At 38.3% G+C, this 21,632-nt stretch overlaps 1 protein-coding gene across 6 annotated transcripts in view; it reads left to right on the top strand.

The window, feature by feature from the left end:
- Positions 1-21,632, top strand: part of SMOC1 (SPARC related modular calcium binding 1) — an 86,463-nt gene that overhangs the window by 15,244 nt on the left and 49,587 nt on the right. For all 6 annotated transcript variants that reach the window (XM_088145590.1, XM_025169918.2, XM_088145589.1 and 3 more), the window contains exons 2-5: positions 5,851-6,022; positions 7,622-7,734; positions 11,849-11,948; positions 12,775-12,822. In XM_088145590.1, the coding sequence (XP_088001716.1) occupies positions 5,953-6,022; positions 7,622-7,734; positions 11,849-11,948; positions 12,775-12,822 (331 nt within the window). In that variant the 5' untranslated portion in view covers positions 5,851-5,952. The remainder of the gene's footprint in view (positions 1-5,850; positions 6,023-7,621; positions 7,735-11,848; positions 11,949-12,774; positions 12,823-21,632) is intronic.

Here is a 21,632-nt window from a genome sequence, read left to right as displayed (position 1 = left end):
CTTAGTGAACTCTGCAATAGCAAACACTTGAGGAACCCATTAAAATAATTGTCTAGAAGTAGTCTAAAAATGAAAAGTAGAAAGGAAACTTCTCAAAGATAAATATTTGATATTGCAATAACTCTTTCAAAATCAGTATAAAAATATAAGTGGTTTTCACACACATTTCCATCTGAGCTCCATCATCCAATAATAGATCACAGGCATTTTCAAGCACAGCATGCAGTCATACGATGGCTTGCTTCGGCTCCCAGACTACTCGAAATCTCATGAGAAATCTAGCAAGATTTTGACCGTTATATTTTTTTTAGAAAAATATTTTAACTGTAATTTAATTTGTGGCCATTTGGGGGGAGCAGTAGACAACATAGCATTTGCGGGTCCTGTGTTTCTAACTGCTGTCCTATAATGGAGGACCCACGTTATAGTACAGGGTTGTACTTTCTACCCAACATGTGAGCTAGACTTCCCCAGCCTGGCATCTGTATTTGCTGGAATTCTAACACCCAGCATTCTCAGCCAGCATAGACAAAAACTAGGAATACTGGATTTGGGTCCCAGTGCCACTGTATGGTGCCAGCTTGAGGCTGATCTAAGTTTTAATATTATACACTTGTGTAGCTGAGAGAGCTACTATATGTATGGAAGCCAAATAGAAAGTTCTTTGTCTAGAATAGCTTCACATTCATCCAGAGAGTGCCTAGACTGTTTTGATATTTGCACAAGATTTGCATTGCTTAGCCATATGGAAGAGAAGTATCCAAAATGTGTTTATGTAAACAAGGGCTAACTTAATTTATCCTGAAGTTTGTTATGGCTGGGTAAATGGAACCTGTCACTCCAAAAAATTTAACAAAGTAAGCAATTAACAGTGATCTTTGTTAATTTTCAGATAGTTTCTTTTGTTAAATTTCTTGGAGTGACATTTACCCAGCCATAACAAGCAAATACGGCTCTTAATCAAGTACTCACAAAGCCAAGCCTGACTCCTTTCTAAAAGATTATCTGATGGAGATATTTCTAAAAATAAAAAGTATATAATTTGCAACATTGTTTTATCAACAAATGAGATATTTTGTTCAATATAAAGAAATGTAAGCTTCAGGTTACCTTTTAAACTGAACAATAAACTGAAACTTGTTAGACTGAACAATATTTTTTTTCCTAAACAGTAAAAAGCCTTAGAGTGTGCTATCTGTATTCACCCCATGTTCCCTTTCTACTAATCATTTTACAAAAATAAAACAGAAGAGCTCCAAATTAGGAAAAGATTTAGTGTTGGCAGCTGCATCAGGTCAGATTTTATATAACTACCTAGAGGAACATATTTCCTATTAATAAGGAATAGTCAAACAACTCACCCATTCCTGACAGAGGTACTTTACTTTAGAAGGGGGACCAAAGGAAGCCAGATGTATATGATAGTGAAGTAGTAAGTTACAGCTGCAAAGGAGGTTGTGACAATAAAACAGAGTTTTGATTTGCAAGTACTTCAGTGCACCAAGCAGCAGGAAAGGCTTATTGCAAACTTTTAGTATCTTGTCAGTTTATTAAAAGTTAAAATTTCTGTCATTATATACTGAAGAGGAATACTAAAATGCTCTGCTTTTCTTTTCTTTTCCCAAACATGATTCCTGTGTTTTGTTTTAATTCATCACTTCCTCTTTCCTTCTTGAATGGTAGGGATCGATCCACATTTGTTTCTTCTGTAGCGCACAGGCTTTGGGGCACTTGCTTTTAATTTCGCAAAAGCTTGCATAAGCTCCTTAGTTGTATGTTACAATCTGTATGGGTAGGAATTGCTAAATGTCTTTTCTTTGTGGGGACAGATCCATTCTAAGTCAAATTCTAAAAGTGGTTCCAGCTGTTGAACCAGCTGCAAGTAATCTGCCCTTTTCTCATAGACATTAGAAGTTCTTTAATCAGTGTTTGTTGTTGTTGTCAGCAGTGGTGCCGAGGTGTGGAGAGATGGAGCAGATGGACATGGTGGGCATATTTAACTCTAGGCTGACCTCTCTTATCTTGCATTTGCTCTCTTCCCAGGTCAAAGGAGGCTGGAATTAGTCTGGAAAGTGGCCGTAAACATGCACCTGTGTAAATGCATGTTGAAAAGGAAGGGGTTTAAGGGTAGCTGTTATCTTGGAAGATTTCCCAAAGAGTGCCTCTCCTCTAACTGCCACCCAAGGACTGGTGCACTTTGAATAGAAAATGAACTATTGTCAAATCTTGTACTAGGGTTATTATCTGACAAGAGATGCTCTATTACAATAACCATATGTGAGTGAATTCGCAGATGTGTATCTTTTCTGGTATATAAGCTTCTCTTTGCTCAGTCTTTTATGGTTTGCAAAACTAGTTGCTGAAGTGGCGAGAAGTCCACTTTTACTTAAAGAGGGTCCCCATGCAATTTGTATTCCATATACTAAATTGAAATATACATGAAATTTGCAGTTTTTGGAGTCCTGGGAAGGCTGTTCTTTAACTTAGGTTGGCTGCAGGCCAACATAAGGCAGAATTCCCTAGCATACTTCTCCTTTTCTCATAACATACAGAAAGGACTAGAGTTACAGTATTTTAAATTTTAACATTAATATATGAGCCTAAAATGTGCAATGCTGCTACTTGACAGCCTGCTCCATTTGTTTGGGTGTATCACTAATTTCTCCTTCTTTGTTATGACTGTCCATTAAATAAAGTGTGAGGCCACATAAAAATAGGTCAGGTGGTTGGTATCTGCAATTTTTTTTGCTTTATTTAATAAAGAACAGAGAGAAGAAAAAGGCAGTACGCCATAAATTGTGTATATGAAGGCTTCTTTCATAAATATTTATTTATTTAAATTTATTAGCTGCCCAACTCCAATGGACTCATATAGATGTATATGTATGAAATTTTATATAACCGTTTCAATTAAAAAATGAACATTTTGTTATAATTGTCTATACATTATCTACATCTGTAGGCAGTTCATTAATAAGTTGCAGGTAATGTCAGATCTTCAGTCCACTGGGTTATTGGGGCCATACATTTGTCTTTCAAATGTTGAAGAACTAATCTCTTGGCAGTAATATGGGCATGGAATCCATTTCTGTTACCCAGTGGTCAGTTTCCATGGAGTATTGAATATACTCATGGATAAGCCAAGAATTTTAGGTCCAAAATACATCCAAAATATTGGGTTTGGCTTATCCATGGATGGGCTTATCCGCGAGTATATACAGTAATACTTTTTAAAAGTACCCATATATACTTGTGGATAAGCCCATCCATGGATAAGCTGACCCTTGAATTTTTCACCAAAATACCTTGAAAATGCGCCACATCAAATTTATTGATTGATAAGATATTTATGAAGGCTGATTGTGAGTGTCTTGGTCTTCTAGGATTTAATCATCCCTTCTAATAATTTAGGTTTCTCTGAGGCTGAAAATGTTGCTGATCAAAATCAAAATGCAGTGTAAGAGGCAATTGAAAATAATACTAGTGGGTGGCAACTGACAAATGATATTTATTAATATAGAAAATTATATTTTCATCTTCATTACCATCCTCTGGTTGATTTAATGTAAAGATCATAGTATCCATCTAGATCTTCCGTAAAATCATTTTTAAATCATTTAATTTTGAGATTTGGATTGCCTCATAGTGTCAGCTTAGCATGAGAAAAAGGATCAAAACACATTTTTCCAGAAATAATATACCACAGTTTTCAAATGTATATAATAGCAATAGGAAATATAACAAATTCCTTATATTTTGAACCCACAACTGTCCAGTTAACTAAAAGTATAGTATACAGGTAGTCCCTGAGTTACAACCACTCATTCAGTGACTGTTCAAAGTTATGATGGGCTGAACAAAGGGGACTTACGATGGGTCCTCAGAGTTCCAGACATTGCAGTGTCCCCACATGGTCATGTAATTGCGATTTCTGATGTTCCCTGCTGGCTTCCCGCAAGCAAAGTCAATGGGGAAGCCAGCAGGAGGTCAAAAGTTGTTCCCACTGTCTCCACCTTTTTGCCACCTGCCCACGATCCCTAGTGCCTGCCTGCGACACTTGCCCACGTCCTGTGGCACCCACATTCCCTAGCGCTTGCCTGCGGTACCCATGTACACCCCCATGACACCCACCCACCCCCTCAGCACCCACGCTCCCTAGCACCTACCTATAGCACCTGCCCACCCCCTGTGACACCTGCCCATGCTCTCTAGTGCCTGCTCGTGGGACCCTCCAACCTTCCTGTGGTACCCCCCACCAGCTGGTAGCTCTTACCTGCAACTCTCACCCGCCAACCTGCTTGCCTGGGACTCCTGACTCTTCCTACTTAATGACCCACACAGTCCTGGGGTTACGACTGCAACTGGGGCTGCTGGGATTGCCATTGCTAAGTGATGCAGTCACGTGATGTCACACTTTACAACCACATCGCTTAGCGACAGCAATCCCAGTCCCAATTGCTGTCATAACCCAAGGACTACCTGTACAGATCTTCTAAAAGGGCCCAGGAAGGATAAATCACAATAAATAAAAATGTTCAGAATTTGATAACAGAAGCCATGTATAGTGATATAATTCAAGATTTAGAAAACCAAAAGCCCCATCTTTAATTGACAATTTCATTTTTTTCAAAGTTATATTCAGAATTGAAGAACCACGCAAAAATTTACAAAACAGTAAAGCATTTTAAGCAGGTTCTATGTTCATCATACCCTCATGCATTCTCAAGAATCTTTTTGAAATTGAATCCAAAATACTGCACAGTCCTATCAGAATGTAGGACATAATTTGTACATAGAGTAGGTAACTTGAGCCAAGCCAAAGACCTAGGGTCAGGCTTCACACATGCACTTCTATCCAATGAACGAATTAATTTTATATAACAAGTTTTCTCCTGCTATAAAACATTTAGAACTTGCTGTGCTGGAGATAAGATGTTTGGGCCAGTATGCTCAGGTGGTAATTTAAGAAAGTACAGCTTATTTTCTAAATCTGGCCACCATTAGCTGCATCACTTTTAAGAAGCTGCAAAAATATCAGTCTTTTTAAATGTGAGGTCCAGACTGGTTTATAAGAGATTCTATTTAAAGAAAAAAAAAAATACCCTGCCCAGTATTTGTTGGCAAGCTGTAAACTCTTGAGATCAGAAATAGCAAGAAGAACATGCAGAATAAGAATCGGATGAAGTGTGAACTTTGCATGTCTCCTGTCAACTGTTGTGTGAGACTTTCTCCAAAGAAGTTGTTTGATGTGCAATATAGTTAGTTTTTAATCCTGTCCATCACAATATTTCAGAAATAATTAAAGTGAGAAAGGATGTTTAGTCTAACTTGCCAAGGTGCATATTTCAAGTAGGCAAATTTCAGTATATTAAAAATCACACCAACAAGCTTGGAACGGTTAGACACTATTTTAGCGACTTTGCACTCGGAAAGCATGTACAATTTTAGATAACTGCTGAACCAAGATGATTACAGCAAGAAGTCAGATTTTCCCTACGAAACGATAATAGTGGATGGAGAAAGGAATAGGATTGTTGAAAGGGCATTCTGATTTGGGGAGAGAATTTGCTTTTGAAATCAGCCTTCTGTGTATATGATAATATTACAAGCTGTGGTGCCTACCTCAGTTTACCAGTCACATGAGGGCCTAGAGTTGTTACTTAAGATTTAAGGAGGGAGAACATATGGATATAAAGTATAATAGTTAATAATATAGTTGGACTCTAGTGTAATATAGTTGATAATTATAATATATAATATAAGATGCATTCAAGTTCACCATGCTTTTTTTTTTAAATGTATAAATCATTTTAAAAGTCTACATTTTTTTACCCGTCCTGCTGTCTTTAGTTTTTAATAAGTGACCACGACCGAGATCCGCAATGTAACCTTCACTGCTCCAGATCCTCAGTCAAGCCCCTCTGTGCTTCTGATGGCAGAACATATGAATCCATGTGTGATTATCAGAGAGCAAAGTGCAAGGATTCTAATCTGAATGTGGCACATCGAGGCAGATGTAAAGGTAAGGAAATGAAATACCCACTTCTCTTCACAAGGGATAGAAGTATCGGATATATTTTTTCATAGCTCAAATAGATGCTGTTTAAGCTAGATACATAAATTGGAAATATATGTTTGCCTAAAACTTATTTAGACATCTTTGGCAAATAAAAGGGCCTGGAGAGGAGACTGGATATGTTAATAGAGAATAAAAGATTAAAATAGCAATCTGCAGATTCCGAGGCTTTTTTGAGGGCGGTGGGCAAGGAGAAACGATGTTTTAAAAAGCATCTGTAATTCCCAAATGTATCACTGCTGCATGCTAATGTGATACAGAAACCACCATATAATTTTCAAATCAAATCAATAATGTAAGATCAGAGCATCCGGGTGATCATAACAAACATCGGGAATTGAAATACCATTCTTAAGCTTATTTGTAAAAAGGGCCCCACGTCTTCTAAATGGTAGAATTTGCCATGAGATATTTTCTGGAAAGATTAAGTTTCAGAGGTGAAGGAATGATTAACTTCCTGAATAGCTTAGAATACTTAAGTCATATGTTGTATTCATGTCTCAGGGAGGGCGATGAATTAGATATTAGATATATTTGTGTGAAGTTGCCTGTAAATTCTCCTAGCTCTGGAGAATGATATACTCTTTTTGTACAATCATCTTTGAACTTCAAATCCACTATCCTTGCCTGACTGGATTCCACATGCATGTTTATCCTTTGACTCCTTTTTTGGGGTGAAGGTATTCCTGATATTTTATGTCTTGCCACATAGGAAAATCTACCTGGTGCTCCAAACAATATACTGAATAGGAAAAAAAAAATAAGGCGCTTCTAATATGCCAGTGGCTGTGCTGTACTGTACATAGAAATCTGCCTACATAAAAGAAACAGATTATTTTGAGACTTCTACTCTCCTCTTAAATTGTCGCTTAATTCAGAATAGCAATCCAGGTTGGAAAGAGGGTTTTGATATGGCATTGCCAGTGGCGGCTGATTTCTGCCACCCCCCCCCCGCCAGGTTTTGATCTGTTCTTCAGGAGCATGATGTCATAAATGTTGGCAACATTTTGACAGAAGGGCATTTCCAACTAATTTGGGTCCTTCATACAGGAAAAATAAGTAGCCTCTTGTAAGGGGGGGTAATTGCTTAACCATCAGAGCTAGAAGGACAGGATAGTTTGAAGTAGTCCTCAGTAAAAATAGATGAAAAAAATCCCAGAGTAATTTAAAAGGTAACAGAACTAATTAGCTTTCATATGTTAGAAACTACTTCAGCCATTACTTATTCCTCACTTGCATAGAGTTTTTTTTATAAAAACCTCATCCATAATAAAATGATTATAGTAGGAATGAACCTTGAACTTATCAATGTTAATTCTAGCTGCTCTCCGTTTGTACGTAGGTCTGATTATTTGACATGCTGATGGGTTAATAATTCAGAATATCTTGAAGACTCTGTATTGCCTATCTGTTACATAGATAAATGTGGTACAGCAAAACAGGGTTGTCTGTGCTTTCCTTTTGAACTTATTTTCAATGAAATGCCATAGTGCCTTTGTTATATTGCTTATCTTTATTTAAATTCCAAATGGATTTTCTTCAAAGATGCTGGTCAAAGCAAATGCAGATTAGAAAGAGCCCAAGCACTGGATCAAGTAAAGAAGCCACAAGAAGCGGTCTTCGTTCCAGAGTGTCATGAAGATGGATCATTCACCCAAGTAAGATTTTCATTAAGATTCTCATACTTTTCCTTACACGTTTATTTCTTGGCAAAAGAGTGGAAACAGTGTCGCAGTCCATAAAGAATTGTGGGTGAAGCAGTGCCTGACATCTATATTTTGTACTGCTATCTGTATATACACACACAGAGTATATTTTGTGAAGGGACCTGATAGGCCATACAAATAAAACAATTAAGATGAAATGGTTGGTAGTTGACCCAGAAAATTTAAACTTTTCTGAACTTTAAAAAGGAAACTTTAAAAAAGAAAAGGAGGAACTTAAGTATTAGCAATTTAATCCATTCAGTTTAACACAGGTAGGAGGTAGTCAGGTTAGGCCATCTTCTGTTTCTTTTCCCTTTTTTATTTGTTTAACTGCTCTGCAGCATCCAGTGTTGTAAATGTGCATAATGTGGTTTTATTGCTTGCTTTGCTTGCATTCATTCATTCATTCATTCATTCATTCATTCATTCATTCATTCATTCATATGTAGCCACCAGCACCTTAAATTACACCTAGAAGTCCTCTGGTAACCAGTGCAGTTCATGCAATAGAGGTATTATATGGACATTCATTCTGGGTGAGCTGTACCATCTAAGTGGTCTTCAAGGGCTGCCCCATGTAGAGCATGTTGCAGTAGTCCAGATGATTAAATTAAATCATGAATGACTGAGTAGGGCCACCTGATCCAGGAACTGCTGCTATTAGCACACAATGCTTTTGTGCAAATCCATTTGGAATTTAAATAAAGATAAAGACTCCTTCTATTCCAGCAGGAGTCAGAAGTCTAGAAAAACTCCCACACTGCGTACCAGTTCATTCTGAAGTAGTGAATCCCGTCCAGAATTAATGATGAAAGATCACTGGAACTGGGTGACCCCAAAATCCACAGCCACTCTGTCTTATTAGGGATGAGCCTAAGACTGTTCATCTCCATCCAGACTGCCACAGCCTCCAGAGATTAAGAGGGAACCTTGATAGTATCACTTGGTTGGCCAAGAGTTGAGATATATAACTGGGTACCATCAGTGTACTGATGATATCTAACCCCATGCTGTGAAATGACCGTGCCCAGTTCATGTAGATGTTAAATAGTGGGGAGAGAGTCAAGCCCTGAGGCATCCCTCACAGCAGGGGCTTGTTCCCATCACCAACAATGACAGGAAGTGGACCTGAAGGAAGGAGGAGAACCACTGCCACACTGTGCCTTCCACTCCCTATCCCTTGAGCTGATAGATATCTCCATCCCGAGTGACCTAAGTGATGCTGTGGTTACCCTTTCACGGTGCCTGGAGGCTGTAGGTGCCTGGATGGGGGACAACAGACTTCAACTGAACCCTGGTAAGATGGAGTGGCTGTGGGAACAGAGAGCCTCAAGATTTAGGAGTTTATCATCTTTGGTTCTTGATGAGGTCACACCACACAGACCGATTACCCCAGTGCGTAATCTGAGGGTCCTCCTGGACTCATGACTCCTGTTCGAAGACCAGGTGGCAGTTGTGGCTAGGAGGGCCTTTGTACAACTTGGTGTTGTGCATCAGTTACACCCCTTCCTCGATTGGGAGGCCCTCCGCATGGTCACTCACGCCCTGGTCACCTCCCGGTTGGATTACTGCAATGCACTTTACATGGGGCTACCCTTGAAAAGTACCCAGAAGCTACAGCTGGCACAGAATTCAGCAGTGCGGACAGTTCTGAATGCCCCCTGGGAGGGCCCATATAACACCACTGTTACGCGAGCTGCATTGGTTGCCGGTTTGCTTCCGTGTCCAATTCAAGGTGTTGGTTATCGCCTTTAAAGCCCTTCATGGCACAGGACCAGGTTATTTGAGGAGCCATTTCGCCCCCGTTATATCAGCCTGACCCACTCAGTCCGGCAGAAGGGGCATATTGCAGACTCTACCAGTCAAGGAATTTCATCTGGTGGGATCTAGGAAGAGGGCCTTTTCTGCCATGGCCCCTGCTCTATGGAACAACCTAGCACCCGAGGTGCAGTGTGCCCCCACACTCATGGCCTTCAGGAAGAACGTAAAATCTTGGCTATGCCAGATGGCCTGGGGGCCGGATGGGGGCTCACACCAGTGGAGGTGGTTTGTGGGGTAACTGATTTTACTCCCCTGTCATCCTGAATGTTTTTAGTTTTTTACGTATAGGGCTTGTTTTTATAGTTTGACTTTTTAATTAATTAATTAATTAATTAATGGGGGTATTTATTTTTTAAGTTTGTTTGTTTGTAGGTTTTACTTTCATTGTGAGCCGCCCAGAGTCACCCGCTGGGGAAGATGAATGGCATACAAATTTAATAAATAAATAATCAGTCAATCCAGACTAGGTCTTGTATGTCGAAATACACAATTTTATGGTTTTCCTTCTCCAGAAGGTGGAATCACTCCTTGATTTGTCTTGGTCAAGTTATAATGGATAATTGACCCATTTTCTTAAAATGTTTATATAGTCCTTGGAAGAGTCATTCTGGCATCACCAGTGAGGAATGAAGCACAACAAAGGCTCTTTTCTTCCAGAGAACCATGCCAATGGCTACAATTTAATGTTTTCATATTCTAAATATTTTTGTGGTGCAGGAATGTATTTAAGGTCCCAGGGTCTGAAGTGTGGACTTTGGTACTCTTTCAGGTATTTTGTTCTCTACTGGAAAAGACTATTTCAACTGAGGCTTTTAAAATTGGGACAAAGGTTAGGTGAATCATGACTAAGGTATATAAAAATCATGCATGGTATAGAGAAAGAGAAGTTTTTCTCCCTCTCTCACTTTGTCAGAACTGGAAGTCATCCATTGAAAGTAAATTCTGGAAGATTCTGGGTTAATAAAAAGAAATACATTTTAGTGCATAACCAGGCAGTTTCTGTTGTGCTAGGAAGTGTAGCTGGGGAGAGGCAGAGCTGTCTTAATTTGCCATTGCTATGCCTTTCTCAAAATCCTTTCCCAAATCCCAATGGGATGGCTGAGGGAGTCTCCGTCTGTGCTGCCTCTTCTGCTAACATTGCCCCTGCTGTGCGTACAGTTTAAATGTACTTTCTTTGGAAGCAACGTCTGTTATCTGAAAAGAGATTGCCAAGGACATGTTTTTAGGGGAAAATGTTAAAGTTGTGCCTGCAAGAATCCAAGGATGATAGTGATTTTCATTATTTAAAAAAATCCTTTCTACTTCAGAGGAAGAAGTAATGTCAAGATTAATATTGTACATGTAGTATATTGAACACTTTTTTCATATTTAGTATTTTGGAAAGAAACATCTGGTTGTGTATGATGAATTAGTTGTTTATGGCATTGTTGAGAGTTTATTGTATTTAAAAATAATTCCTTACAATCAAGGATTAGTAGGAAAATCCTATGCCTTTCTAGTTCTGTGCATGATATTGTTTGAACAGTAAACTCTTATGTAGAGAGAAGACAAGCGTTTTGGAATTTTCACTTTATTTATGATGATAATGTTTTCTGTTCATAATTCAGAATCTGCTCTAACCAGAATGAGATTGTCTTTGCAAATAAAATCATAATTTTGCACATGTAAGCACAAAGGCATTGAATTCATAGAATTACATAAAGTGTGCTTAACAGAATCTCTAGGAAGAGGAGGCTTATATCTGTTCACTCTGAGGACTTGCTTTTAGTTGTAGAAATGTGGCTAAAAAGGGATTTTCAGGACATTGCCATTTATTAACTCTCAACAATGGGTTCAAGCAGCACACCAAGCCACAAAACATAATCAAGCTTACTACATCATAAAAATGCAGCTGACAGGTCTTTAACTTGATGGTTATCCATGTAATACAAATGTATCCGCTAAGTATTAGTGGATAAAACTGGGAAGTAATGCCTAACAGTAGTATAAAAAACATGGGACACACAGCACAAATTACAGTTTCCTGTAAAATGATTATAAACAGTGCTTTTTCTTGAAATAATATTATTGTTTGAATTATAGATATTGCATGCTGTGCTACTTAATAAACACTACACTAAAGTGCATGAAATATGTTTGTTTACCCATGAAAATATATCTTTTAAATAGATGAAGGTGGTTGGATTAATATTGAGGCAGAGGAATAGTGCAAAACTAGTAACTAACCATCTGCTTTCCCAAACAGGTTCAGTGCCACACCTATACTGGATATTGCTGGTGTGTCACTCCAGATGGCAAGCCTATCAGTGGTTCTTCTGTACAGAACAAAACTCCTGTATGCTCAGGTATTGAGGGCAGAGAAAAAAAGGTTTGCATATTTTGAAAGGAATAAGCTCTTTGCATTTATAATTTTAAAAACTCAATACGGCTCCACAGTCCAAACTGTATTCTGCACATGGTTGTCCCATCTTGCGGCCAAAACATTGCTAGTCAAGAGATACAAACTGGAGTTACTGCTAAACATATATTGATAGTAAAACTAGCTTCTTGATTCTGTCTGAGTGGTATGTTTCTTTTTATAAACAATCTGAACAGTACATTGTTTCTCGTTATTGTTTTACAAAAATCCTTAAGAATGAAATAACTTAAATTCTTGCCATCAGAGCCTGGTACGAACTTTTTCTGTTATTCCAAAGTGATTAGTCCTAGAAGAGTCTATTCTGGGGATTAGTTGGACAGGATAGCTCTTAAGAATCATTTATGCTAGACTGCGCATTTCTCTTGCATATTTGTGGTAAAAATATGCATTGGCTCTATAGCATCAATTTTAATATTAATTATAGTTCTGCTCAGTAACCAAATTACCATGGTTCATTGGCCATGCTGTTTACAATTCCTTCATCAGGTTGGTCCCATAGCCAGTTTTCCTGACTTTTTTTTTTCCTTGTAATTCATGAATTTATTTCAAATTTGATTCAGCAAAAAGACAAACCTAATACAGAACTGGGAGGCGAAGCAGTAAGTGTAGGGATTAGATGACTGCTTGGTTCCAGTTGTCTAGATGCTGCTATGGGCATGGTGTTTTGAAGCTTGCCTATAGATAAGATTGAGTTTCGGTTGATACCTGTAAATGTTTTGCTCATATAGTAATATACTTGCTTTTTCTTTAAGGTTCAGTAACTGACCGGCCATTAGGACAGGGTAATTCTGGGAGAAAAGGTGAGTAAAGTCCTATGCTACAATGAGGTGGGGTTTTTGAAGGCTTTCCCATCCATGTTGGATTTTTTTAGAAGAACAAACAGCTGTAATCAAAGGGATGTCATTGTAACAAATTTCAAATTCTATACTGCTTTCCTGGAGATGAATACTTGTAATGGTATGTGGGAATGACCTTGGGAGACAGGGGTAAGAGATGCTGCCTAGGGAACAGTCAGATATGAGAGGGTATAGCCCACAGCTGGATAACAGGCAGAGAAAGAAATTCAGAAAGGAACCTCCCTAACTTATCAGGCTGTAAAAAGAATGGTGGGAGATTTGTACTTTCAGACTTGCAAAAAGAAATAGGAAACCAGATAGAGACCAGACATTTACATCCCTCTTAAGTTAGGAAGGCTCCTTTCTGAGTTTCTTTCTCTGCCTGTTATCCAGCTGCGAGCTACACCCTCTCTTATCTGATTGTTCCCTAGGCAGCATCTCTTCCCCTGTCTCCCAAGGTCATTCCCACATACCATTACAATACTACATCTTAAAGTAGTATTTAAAAATAAGAATCTTGGCAGAAATTTCAAGATAATCCTGCTAACCTTGAGGACTTCCAGTACTCTTTCACAATGAATGAAAGACTTGCATGATCTGCATAAGCCCTATACAATGCACAGTAGCTGTTCCAAGTTTAAGTTTTATGACTTTACATTTCTTTCTGAGATGAGTGGCATCATTGCCTTGTAAATAGTTTGACCTTTTTTTTTTTTAATTCAGCAAAGGAATAATCAATAATCAACCCAAAATGCTACCCTAATATGCCGCTGTTCTTTCATTTCCCAAGAATAATTCTTCACAAGTGAACAAAACACATGATCTTTATTCAGACCATCACATTCTCTATTTCATTTGAGGATCAACAGCTTAAGGTGGCCAAATGTTGATTAGTCAAATCTTTTAAGTGACTTCAGCTGGGCTTCTAGAAGAAGACAATGTAGAAAATCAGTTCTGTATGTAGTTTGGCATTATATTTTCCATATTTCTACTGTGAAACTCTAGAACATTTCATTCATTTCAGCTGTAAAGGCTAAACAGTTGCATTCATTTTCATGTGCTTTATAAGCCTATCCCCTTCAGAGGTGATTCAGAAATCATACAAATTGTCAGCTTTTGCCTAGACAAACAATGCTGACTTGAGAAAATATGTTTGTAATTTCATTAGTGTAGTTATGATGTTTATGATTGATGTTATGTTCCAGAATTATGGAATGTAATGCTTAGGAAACATAATTTATTTTGGATTTTTTAAAAAATCAGTTTCCTACATATATATGGCCTATATTTATTATAGAGTTGCAGTACCCGGGGTTTCTGGAATTAGTCAGGATACAAATTTCTTACATAATATATAAATAAAACATAGCTGCTCAGTTGTAATTACTGAAAATGGCTTCTGGTGGCTGTCAGCTGACATTCTGCATAAATATATGTTGGCTATTATATGATGGTTATTATCCATAAAACTAAATGGAACCGTCATCTAGAAACATGAACTTTTCAGAAGCAGTCTGGCTGTTGGAAATAAAGTTTCTGATAAATTGGAACAGTGGTCTCAACCAGCAAGGCAAATTTTGTTTGTCAAAGCCATTTTCAGCCTGATGCTCCCCATGTATATTTGGAATACAACTTTCAAAATTCCCAGCTACCCTGAATGCTATATATTTTTTACATGAGAACTATTGTTTTAATACTTTCAGACCTGAGGTTTTAATGGTTTTAGCCACTGCAATCCAGACATGTAGAATGTGGCTTTTATATTAATACTCTCTTAGTTTACACCACTGATTGATGGGAATGATGTCAGCAAGATCAGCATCCAGGTAAGAGCTACGGAAAAACCTTACTGCTTCGTAGCAGTCATGTGGTAGTAAAGATTATCAGTGCATCCTTGGGTAGCATTTTGTACAGGGTGGCAACCAAATGATAGGGAATGAGAATGTGATCCTCCCTGTTCCCTGTATATTATCACTACACTACAAAAGAGGGTTGGGAAACTATACATGTAATACACCATGCCGTTCATTTTTGCTGGAATTGTTCTCTCATAAAAACATGTTACAGACATCTATCTATAGCATAAAGGGGGTTCTTACTTTGTCTACTGCTATGTTTGACCCTACATTATGCGAAGCAAAAAAGCCAAAACAAACTATTTTAGTCTTTTGATTAAAGAGGATTATAGAGAGACATTTATCTCTATCTTCCTTGCAAATCATATAGTTGCTTCCCTTTATAATGATTTCATGTTGCCAAGCTCACAGGGTAAAAGCAAAAAACGCATGGGTTCTAAACTGAATCCTCTGCCATTTTGCCATGGGGGGCTGGGGAGAAGAAAAAAGAAATAGTTTGCCTCAGCAGCAGAATTTGTTCAGCTCTGTGATTCAGCGTCTATCACCTTGGAAGTGAGAATAACAGTTGGGGTTTATAAGAACCTCTTGCTCATTCATCTGAAGTCTTGGATTAACCACTTATGACCTTTAATCCTTCTCATATGTAGTTGATGCAAAGCAGAACACTCGGCTTTTTTCTGCCATGTGCTGAATGGTGGATTGACTGAAGCTTTGCCGTATTTTTATGTCTGTCTCCATCCTTTTGGCCCTGCCCTTTCATTGAACTTTCCCATTTGTTTGCCTGAAAGTAAGTTGTCAGGATTCCCCCCCATCCTTCATCTCTACTGTTACTTAATCTACTTTTTTCTTTGCCTCACTACTAAAGAGAGAGCAGCCTTCCAGCTTATTAATACATATATTACAGTTGGAATCTTTTGGCTTGCATGCTCCCACCTAGTTTCTTAACCAGTTTGAAGACTGGTTTGGTAAGACCTTTCCTACTCCACCTCTTTAATAAGCATGCCACAATAGTTACATGTAATCTTTCCCAAATAATTAACATTATCCTTAACTTCCCAATTCTTGCTGATCGAGTGTTAAATATGCTGAAACACAGCGATTTTCTGGTTAAATAATGCAGCATTTGCTCTTGGGTTGAATGTTAGTCTTCATCCCCAGCCTGCTGACTTACTTTGAAGTTCTGAATTTGTTTTGAGTGTTTCATTTTCATTCTTGTTTCTATATTTCATATTTGTGAAACAACTCAGCTTCCATATTTTATTTCACTTTGGTAATATATCTGCAATATTTATTTGTTTAATAGATTTACATCTTGGTTTTTCATTCTGGAACTCAAGTCAATGTTCATAGTACTCCCTCTTCTTATTTTTCTCCAAAACAACCTTATAAGATAGGTTGGGCTGAATGAGAGTAACTGGCCCAAAGTCACCCAGTAAACCTCCATGGCTGAGAGTGGACTAGAAGCTGGGTTTTCCTGGTGCCAGTCCAATACCTTAACCATTATAGCAGAGTGGGTTGCTTTGCATGTTAGTCTATTGCAGAATGCGATGTTCTGTGATAACTTGGTTTATATGAGTGGTTTGGTCCTAGGGCCAATCTCACAAAAGAACATCAACACCTCACAGTACTTGCATCTTTTAAAATCTTGAGGGTTTAGGGGAGCTTAACTATCACATAAGAATTTCCAGTGTGGCCCAAGACCTGAAGAAGTTGCTGATCCCTGGCCCGAGTGCCAATAAACAGAAGCTAAATCCTGATATGACTGAGATGCTGTGCTAGGTGGTTTTTCAGTTTGAAGATTAGGAAGACAGATCAGGTTGTACTGTATTTGAAGAAATGGCATTTGAGTGCTTCCTTGATTTAAAGCTGTCACTACAGGCAATGGTGATTTCAGTGAAGGAAAGGGCTTCCACGTAGCTTCAGTTGATTTTCCAGCCATTATTTTTTCTGGGATAAGGTACTGTTACTTCCACTATTCTTATCCTAATAATTTCAAAAGTGGGTTACTGTAATGCTCTTTGAGCAGTTATTCTTGAAGATAGTCTAGAAGCTGTAGGTGATGCAGAATGCAACTGCCAAACTGTAAATGGAACCATATGACACTCTACTCTGTTTTTCTAATGTCTTAATTGGTGTACAATTATTTTCCGTTATTTTGTACACCACACTTTGAAGAGGAGGTGCAGTAAGGAAATAATAACATCCTAACTTGACAGTTCACTGTGATATGTTCTCTCCCTAAACTAAATTTAACCCTATCTTTTACAGGTGTATTTATTATTTATCTTTTTTTTTAAATGCTTTTGGTTGGGTTTATATTTGTTGCCTGATCATAAAGAATGGTGAATATGTGTCTCTCTGACCTATACCTATTTCCAGCTCCCATCTTATCAAAAGTTTATTTCTGTAGTCTTTGACTGAAGTGCTATTGGTCATTGACTTATAAACTTCAACCTTTATCTGCTCAAAATGTTGACTTTAATGTACTCAAAATGCAATCAGTATCTTCCTGCTCTTCTCTGGGCGATCTGCAGAAGTCTTTTTTTTCCTTTGTGCTTTCTTCAACAAGGTAGTTCACATTCTGTTTTGTAGAAATTTTTTAAATACCAAAGTTGGCACAACATTTTCAGAATTCTTAAAATTTTTGAGGAAAACAGATGCCTGCTCAATCATTCTCTGTTAATTCAATGGAATGTAGCAATCCATGATGGTTAGCAAATTCCAGAAGTTCCAGAATGAGAGTCTTTTTCCCCAGATAGATTTGTTTGTCAAAACTGGAATGTGATGCAATAATTCCTTCCCCTGTAGAATATCAGTGCCAATGTAAGATCATTCTTTTTTCTCTGTGTTAAATGAGTTGGAATGTGTACTGAAAGCAGAATAGAAAATGTGTTATCCTTGTCTAAGAATTCATGACAGATTCAATGAATAACTGCATAAATGGTTGGCTGTTATTAAGAGTAAGTGATCATTGACAAAGACTTGAATAAGTTTGAATTTCCGTTTAAAAAGAAATAGGACAAAAAACTCCAGATCTGGGCTTTATAGTTATGTGCCTGAAAATGAATCACACCTACACATACGTATGTGTGTTTTGCTAATATGTTGAATGTAAGACAGAATAGCTAAATTAATTCAGAAACTTTATTTATTTAACTATTATTATAGCTTGACTCAGTCTAAAAGAACTCTGGGCAGCGTTGAAGTATAAAAACAGAATCATAAAAGAAAAACATAACATTTTAAAGAAAACCATATAACAGGTGACACCACTGAATCAACGGGTTGAAAGCATGCTGAAATTAAAGGGTGGGTGATCTTAAATCTTTAGCCTGATGGCCACTGACAAAAAACTACCCATTCTGTAAATTTCTTTAGAAGTCCAGTAGATGGAGGGCATAAATTGTATGCCTTGAAATGGTTCTGGAATGACTGTAGAGGAGGTATGCTATAAATGGAAAATGAAAAAGCCTGCCAGAATTCAGTACTTGAAGACTTAGATTTTAAAAAAAATGTTCATCAAAATATGACTGAGTATAAAGTGGTTATTATTCAGTTGACCAGAGTGGAGAACCTAAAGGTCACTTGTTCCAGTTGTTAGATTCTTCATGTTTGGTCTAGACAGAGTTAAGTACAGAACCAAAATTTGTGTAATTAAATTGTCTCGAGGATAGTGGTCCAGTTTCCTTCTGTGGCTCTGGTGTGAGAAGAAAGAAGAAAGTGCGTCCATGAGAGAGGGGGGTGGGTGGGGTGGAGTGTGGAGAGGAAAGAGCTGAGAAGCAAAAGTACACTTTGTGATATTTCTCCTTGGGTTCATTGCACACAGCTGGAGATGTAAAGGGGGGGGGGTATTATGGCTTCTAAGCATGCAGGTGGCAGAAGGAAGGCAGATTGTGTCTGGGAGGAATTAGGCCAAAAATTTGGACTATTTATTTAATCCTCGGGAACAGCCTTTTTTCTCTTCTGTTTTTCTTTTTGTGTTGTACAGACTGCTTTACAGGGGGCACGTGTAGTAATTAACACATGCAGCTGTAGGGCTTCAGCCATGTGGTTGAATTTCAAATGGCCATTGATCTGCATCCCTGCCCCCATTTTGCAACCTGAGGCCTTGAAGATGTGAAGGGGTTTTATGGAGAGGCTTTACTCTGAGCAAGAGACTCCTCAGCTGAGGGGAGAATAGCTTAGAGGCATAGGTAGCTATTTGCTGCATTCAGCTACTAAAAAGTCACAGTAAATATAAGATTAAAACAACAGGAATAATGGATCCTGTCCTAATAAGGTTTGCTTACATAAAAACAAAGTTTGTTCATCTTCACCTCTTTAAATCACAATTTTCACAGGAAAGAGGAAGGCACTTTTTGCTGCACTAGCAATATTAGCCTTCCTCTTCTATCCATTTGATGTCTGCCTTTGTAGACTAGTGCACCCACCACAAATGCTACTTCAGCTTTAGTCTTAATGTTTCAATCTCAATTGCAAGTGAGAAATTTTGGGTGGCAGAATATGCTTGGGGAAAAAAAGCTAGTTTGATTGTTCAACAACAACAAAAAAATGCTGGATACTGTCAGAAGATTAACTTAGCTTTAAAACGGACCAGCTCCGGGGATTGGACACTGTTTTACAGTGGTTTTCCTCCTTCCTCTATGTCAGGTTCCAGTTGGTGTTGGTGAGAAGTTGAGCCCTAGGCCCCTATAGTGTGGGGTGCCTCATGGTTCAGGTCTTTCACCCGTCCTCTTTAACATTTACATGAGACCACTGGGAGAGGTCAACCAACAGCATAGGGTGTGGTATCATCAGCATACAACCAGCTATACATCTCCACCCCTGGCCAACCAAGTGACACTGCCCAGGTGCTGGCCCAGAATCTGTAAGGGTTTGGATGAGAAAGAATCGGTTTCGATTCATCCCTACCAAGATGGAGTGGCTGAGGGCTTTTGTCCCCCTGGTTTTGGTGAGGTATCATTTTTTACTCTTGCTGGGGTGACACTCCCCCGGACAGAGCTGGTGTGCAACTTGGGGGTCCTCCTGGACTCACGGTTCCTGCTCAAAGAGCAGGTGGCAGTGATGGCTGGGGGGTCCTTTGCGCAGATCCATCTTATGTGCCAGTTGCGCCATTCTTGGACCATGAGGTCTTGCTCATGGTCATTCATGCCCTGGTCACTTCCTGGCTGGATTACTGCAACAAACTACATGGGGCTACCCTTGACCCAACTGGTCTAGAATGCCGTGGTATGGACAGTTCTGCATGCCTTGTGGTTCGCTCATGTTATACCATTGCCATTGAGCTAGCTAGGAAAGCTTACAGTTGCTTTCCAGGTGTGATTCAAGGTGCTGGCTAGCATCTTTAAAGCCCTGAATAGCACAAGGGCAGGTTATCTGTGAGGCCACCTCTCTTTGGAACACCCTTCCCACAAGGTCTGACAGGCTCCCAGCCTTCCGAAAAGCCCTGAAGACCTCACTTTTCCTCAAGCATTGGGGTAATATGAGGCTGGAGCCCAGAAGTTTTCTGGGAGTTTTCTGTGTTGGCTTTTATGTTTTTACTGTTTTTATTGTTGTTTGTGAGCTGCCCAGAATTATATTGCATAAGATGGGCAGCTATATAAATCTTTTAAATAAAATCAAATAAATAAAAAACACATCTGCATGGAAACATCTCCCCATGAGTTTTAGCTAAATTGAAAGTTATTCAGATCTTGGCATCTGTGGCTTCCAAGTACTGTGTCTGGGTTTATGCATTTCATTAATTTACGGTTTGTTTTAGCATGTCTTATTGAATGTAATCCAAATGATTGGTTGAGTTTTTACAACATGGTAAACCATAAACCATGGTTTATAAACTGAAGTGGCTGGGTTTATACTTCACGCTATTGGGCTAGGCTTTACATCTTGTGCCAGAAACTCCTTTTTATTTGCTCAGAAGGTATGAACTACTCATACAGTTCCATGGACTCTGAGAGCCTAACTTCAGGAAAGTTTTAATTTAAAAAAAAAACAGTGAAAATTGTAGAAGGTTGTCTGGGTTATGTGAATATATTCCAATTGCTTTTTATTCTTAGGATCAAATACATTATAAAAATCTCCCCCTGTTAAACCAGAAAATCGTTTAATGAATGCTTTTCCTTTTCTCTCCGAGTAACTTTTTAAAAAATGCTTTAACTTACAAGAAAGAGCTCCTTGGTTATAGATCCATCATGCACTTTTCATTGTTAAAAGTGTATTTTTATTGGGGAAAAAGGGAGAGAGGAGATTTAGTTGTGTTGCAGCCATAGCAGCATTTGTAGTATGTAGGAAAACATATTCATAAATGAAATTGCAATATAGAGTGATATAAATAATATGCAAGTTATTTATAATAAAGTAAATGCTTATCATGCTCTGCATAAGTTCTCCAAGTTCTCCTTGTATTTGAAAAATAGGATTAAATCAGTGACTCAAAACAAGTCTAATTTAAACACATTTTGTCTTGTGAATGTGTGTAAATTAGCCTTCTAAACATCATACTGTCCACACGTGTTAGATTTCAACTTCCATAATTCCTAGTCCATAGAAATAGGAAGACTGGTATATATGCTTAAATATATATGTGCAGTGAATTAAATGCAGATAGAAAAAGCATCCAATAGGCTGTATATACAGTGGGGCAAAAAGTATTTAGTCAGCCACCAATTGTGCAAGTTCTCCCACTTAAAAAGATGAGAGAGGCCTGTAATTTTCATCATAGGTATACCTCAACTATGAGAGACAAAATGGGGAAAAAAATCCAGAAAATCACATTGTCTGATTTTTAAAGAATCTATTTGCAAATCATGGTGGAAAATAAGTATTTGGTCACCTACAAACAAGCAAGATGTCTGGCTCTCACAGACCTGTAACTACTTCTTTAAGAGGCTCCTCTGTCCTCCACTCGTTACCTGTAGT

Source organism: Python bivittatus, unplaced genomic scaffold, assembly GCF_059951505.1.
Source record: "Python bivittatus isolate LINGU-HERP-01145 unplaced genomic scaffold, Pbiv_v1 ctg000480_np1212, whole genome shotgun sequence".
In the NCBI taxonomy this organism is placed as follows: Eukaryota; Metazoa; Chordata; class Lepidosauria; order Squamata; family Pythonidae; genus Python; species Python bivittatus.
Note: the sequence above shows the minus strand (reverse complement) of the source record. Positions and strands in the feature narration are given on the sequence as shown.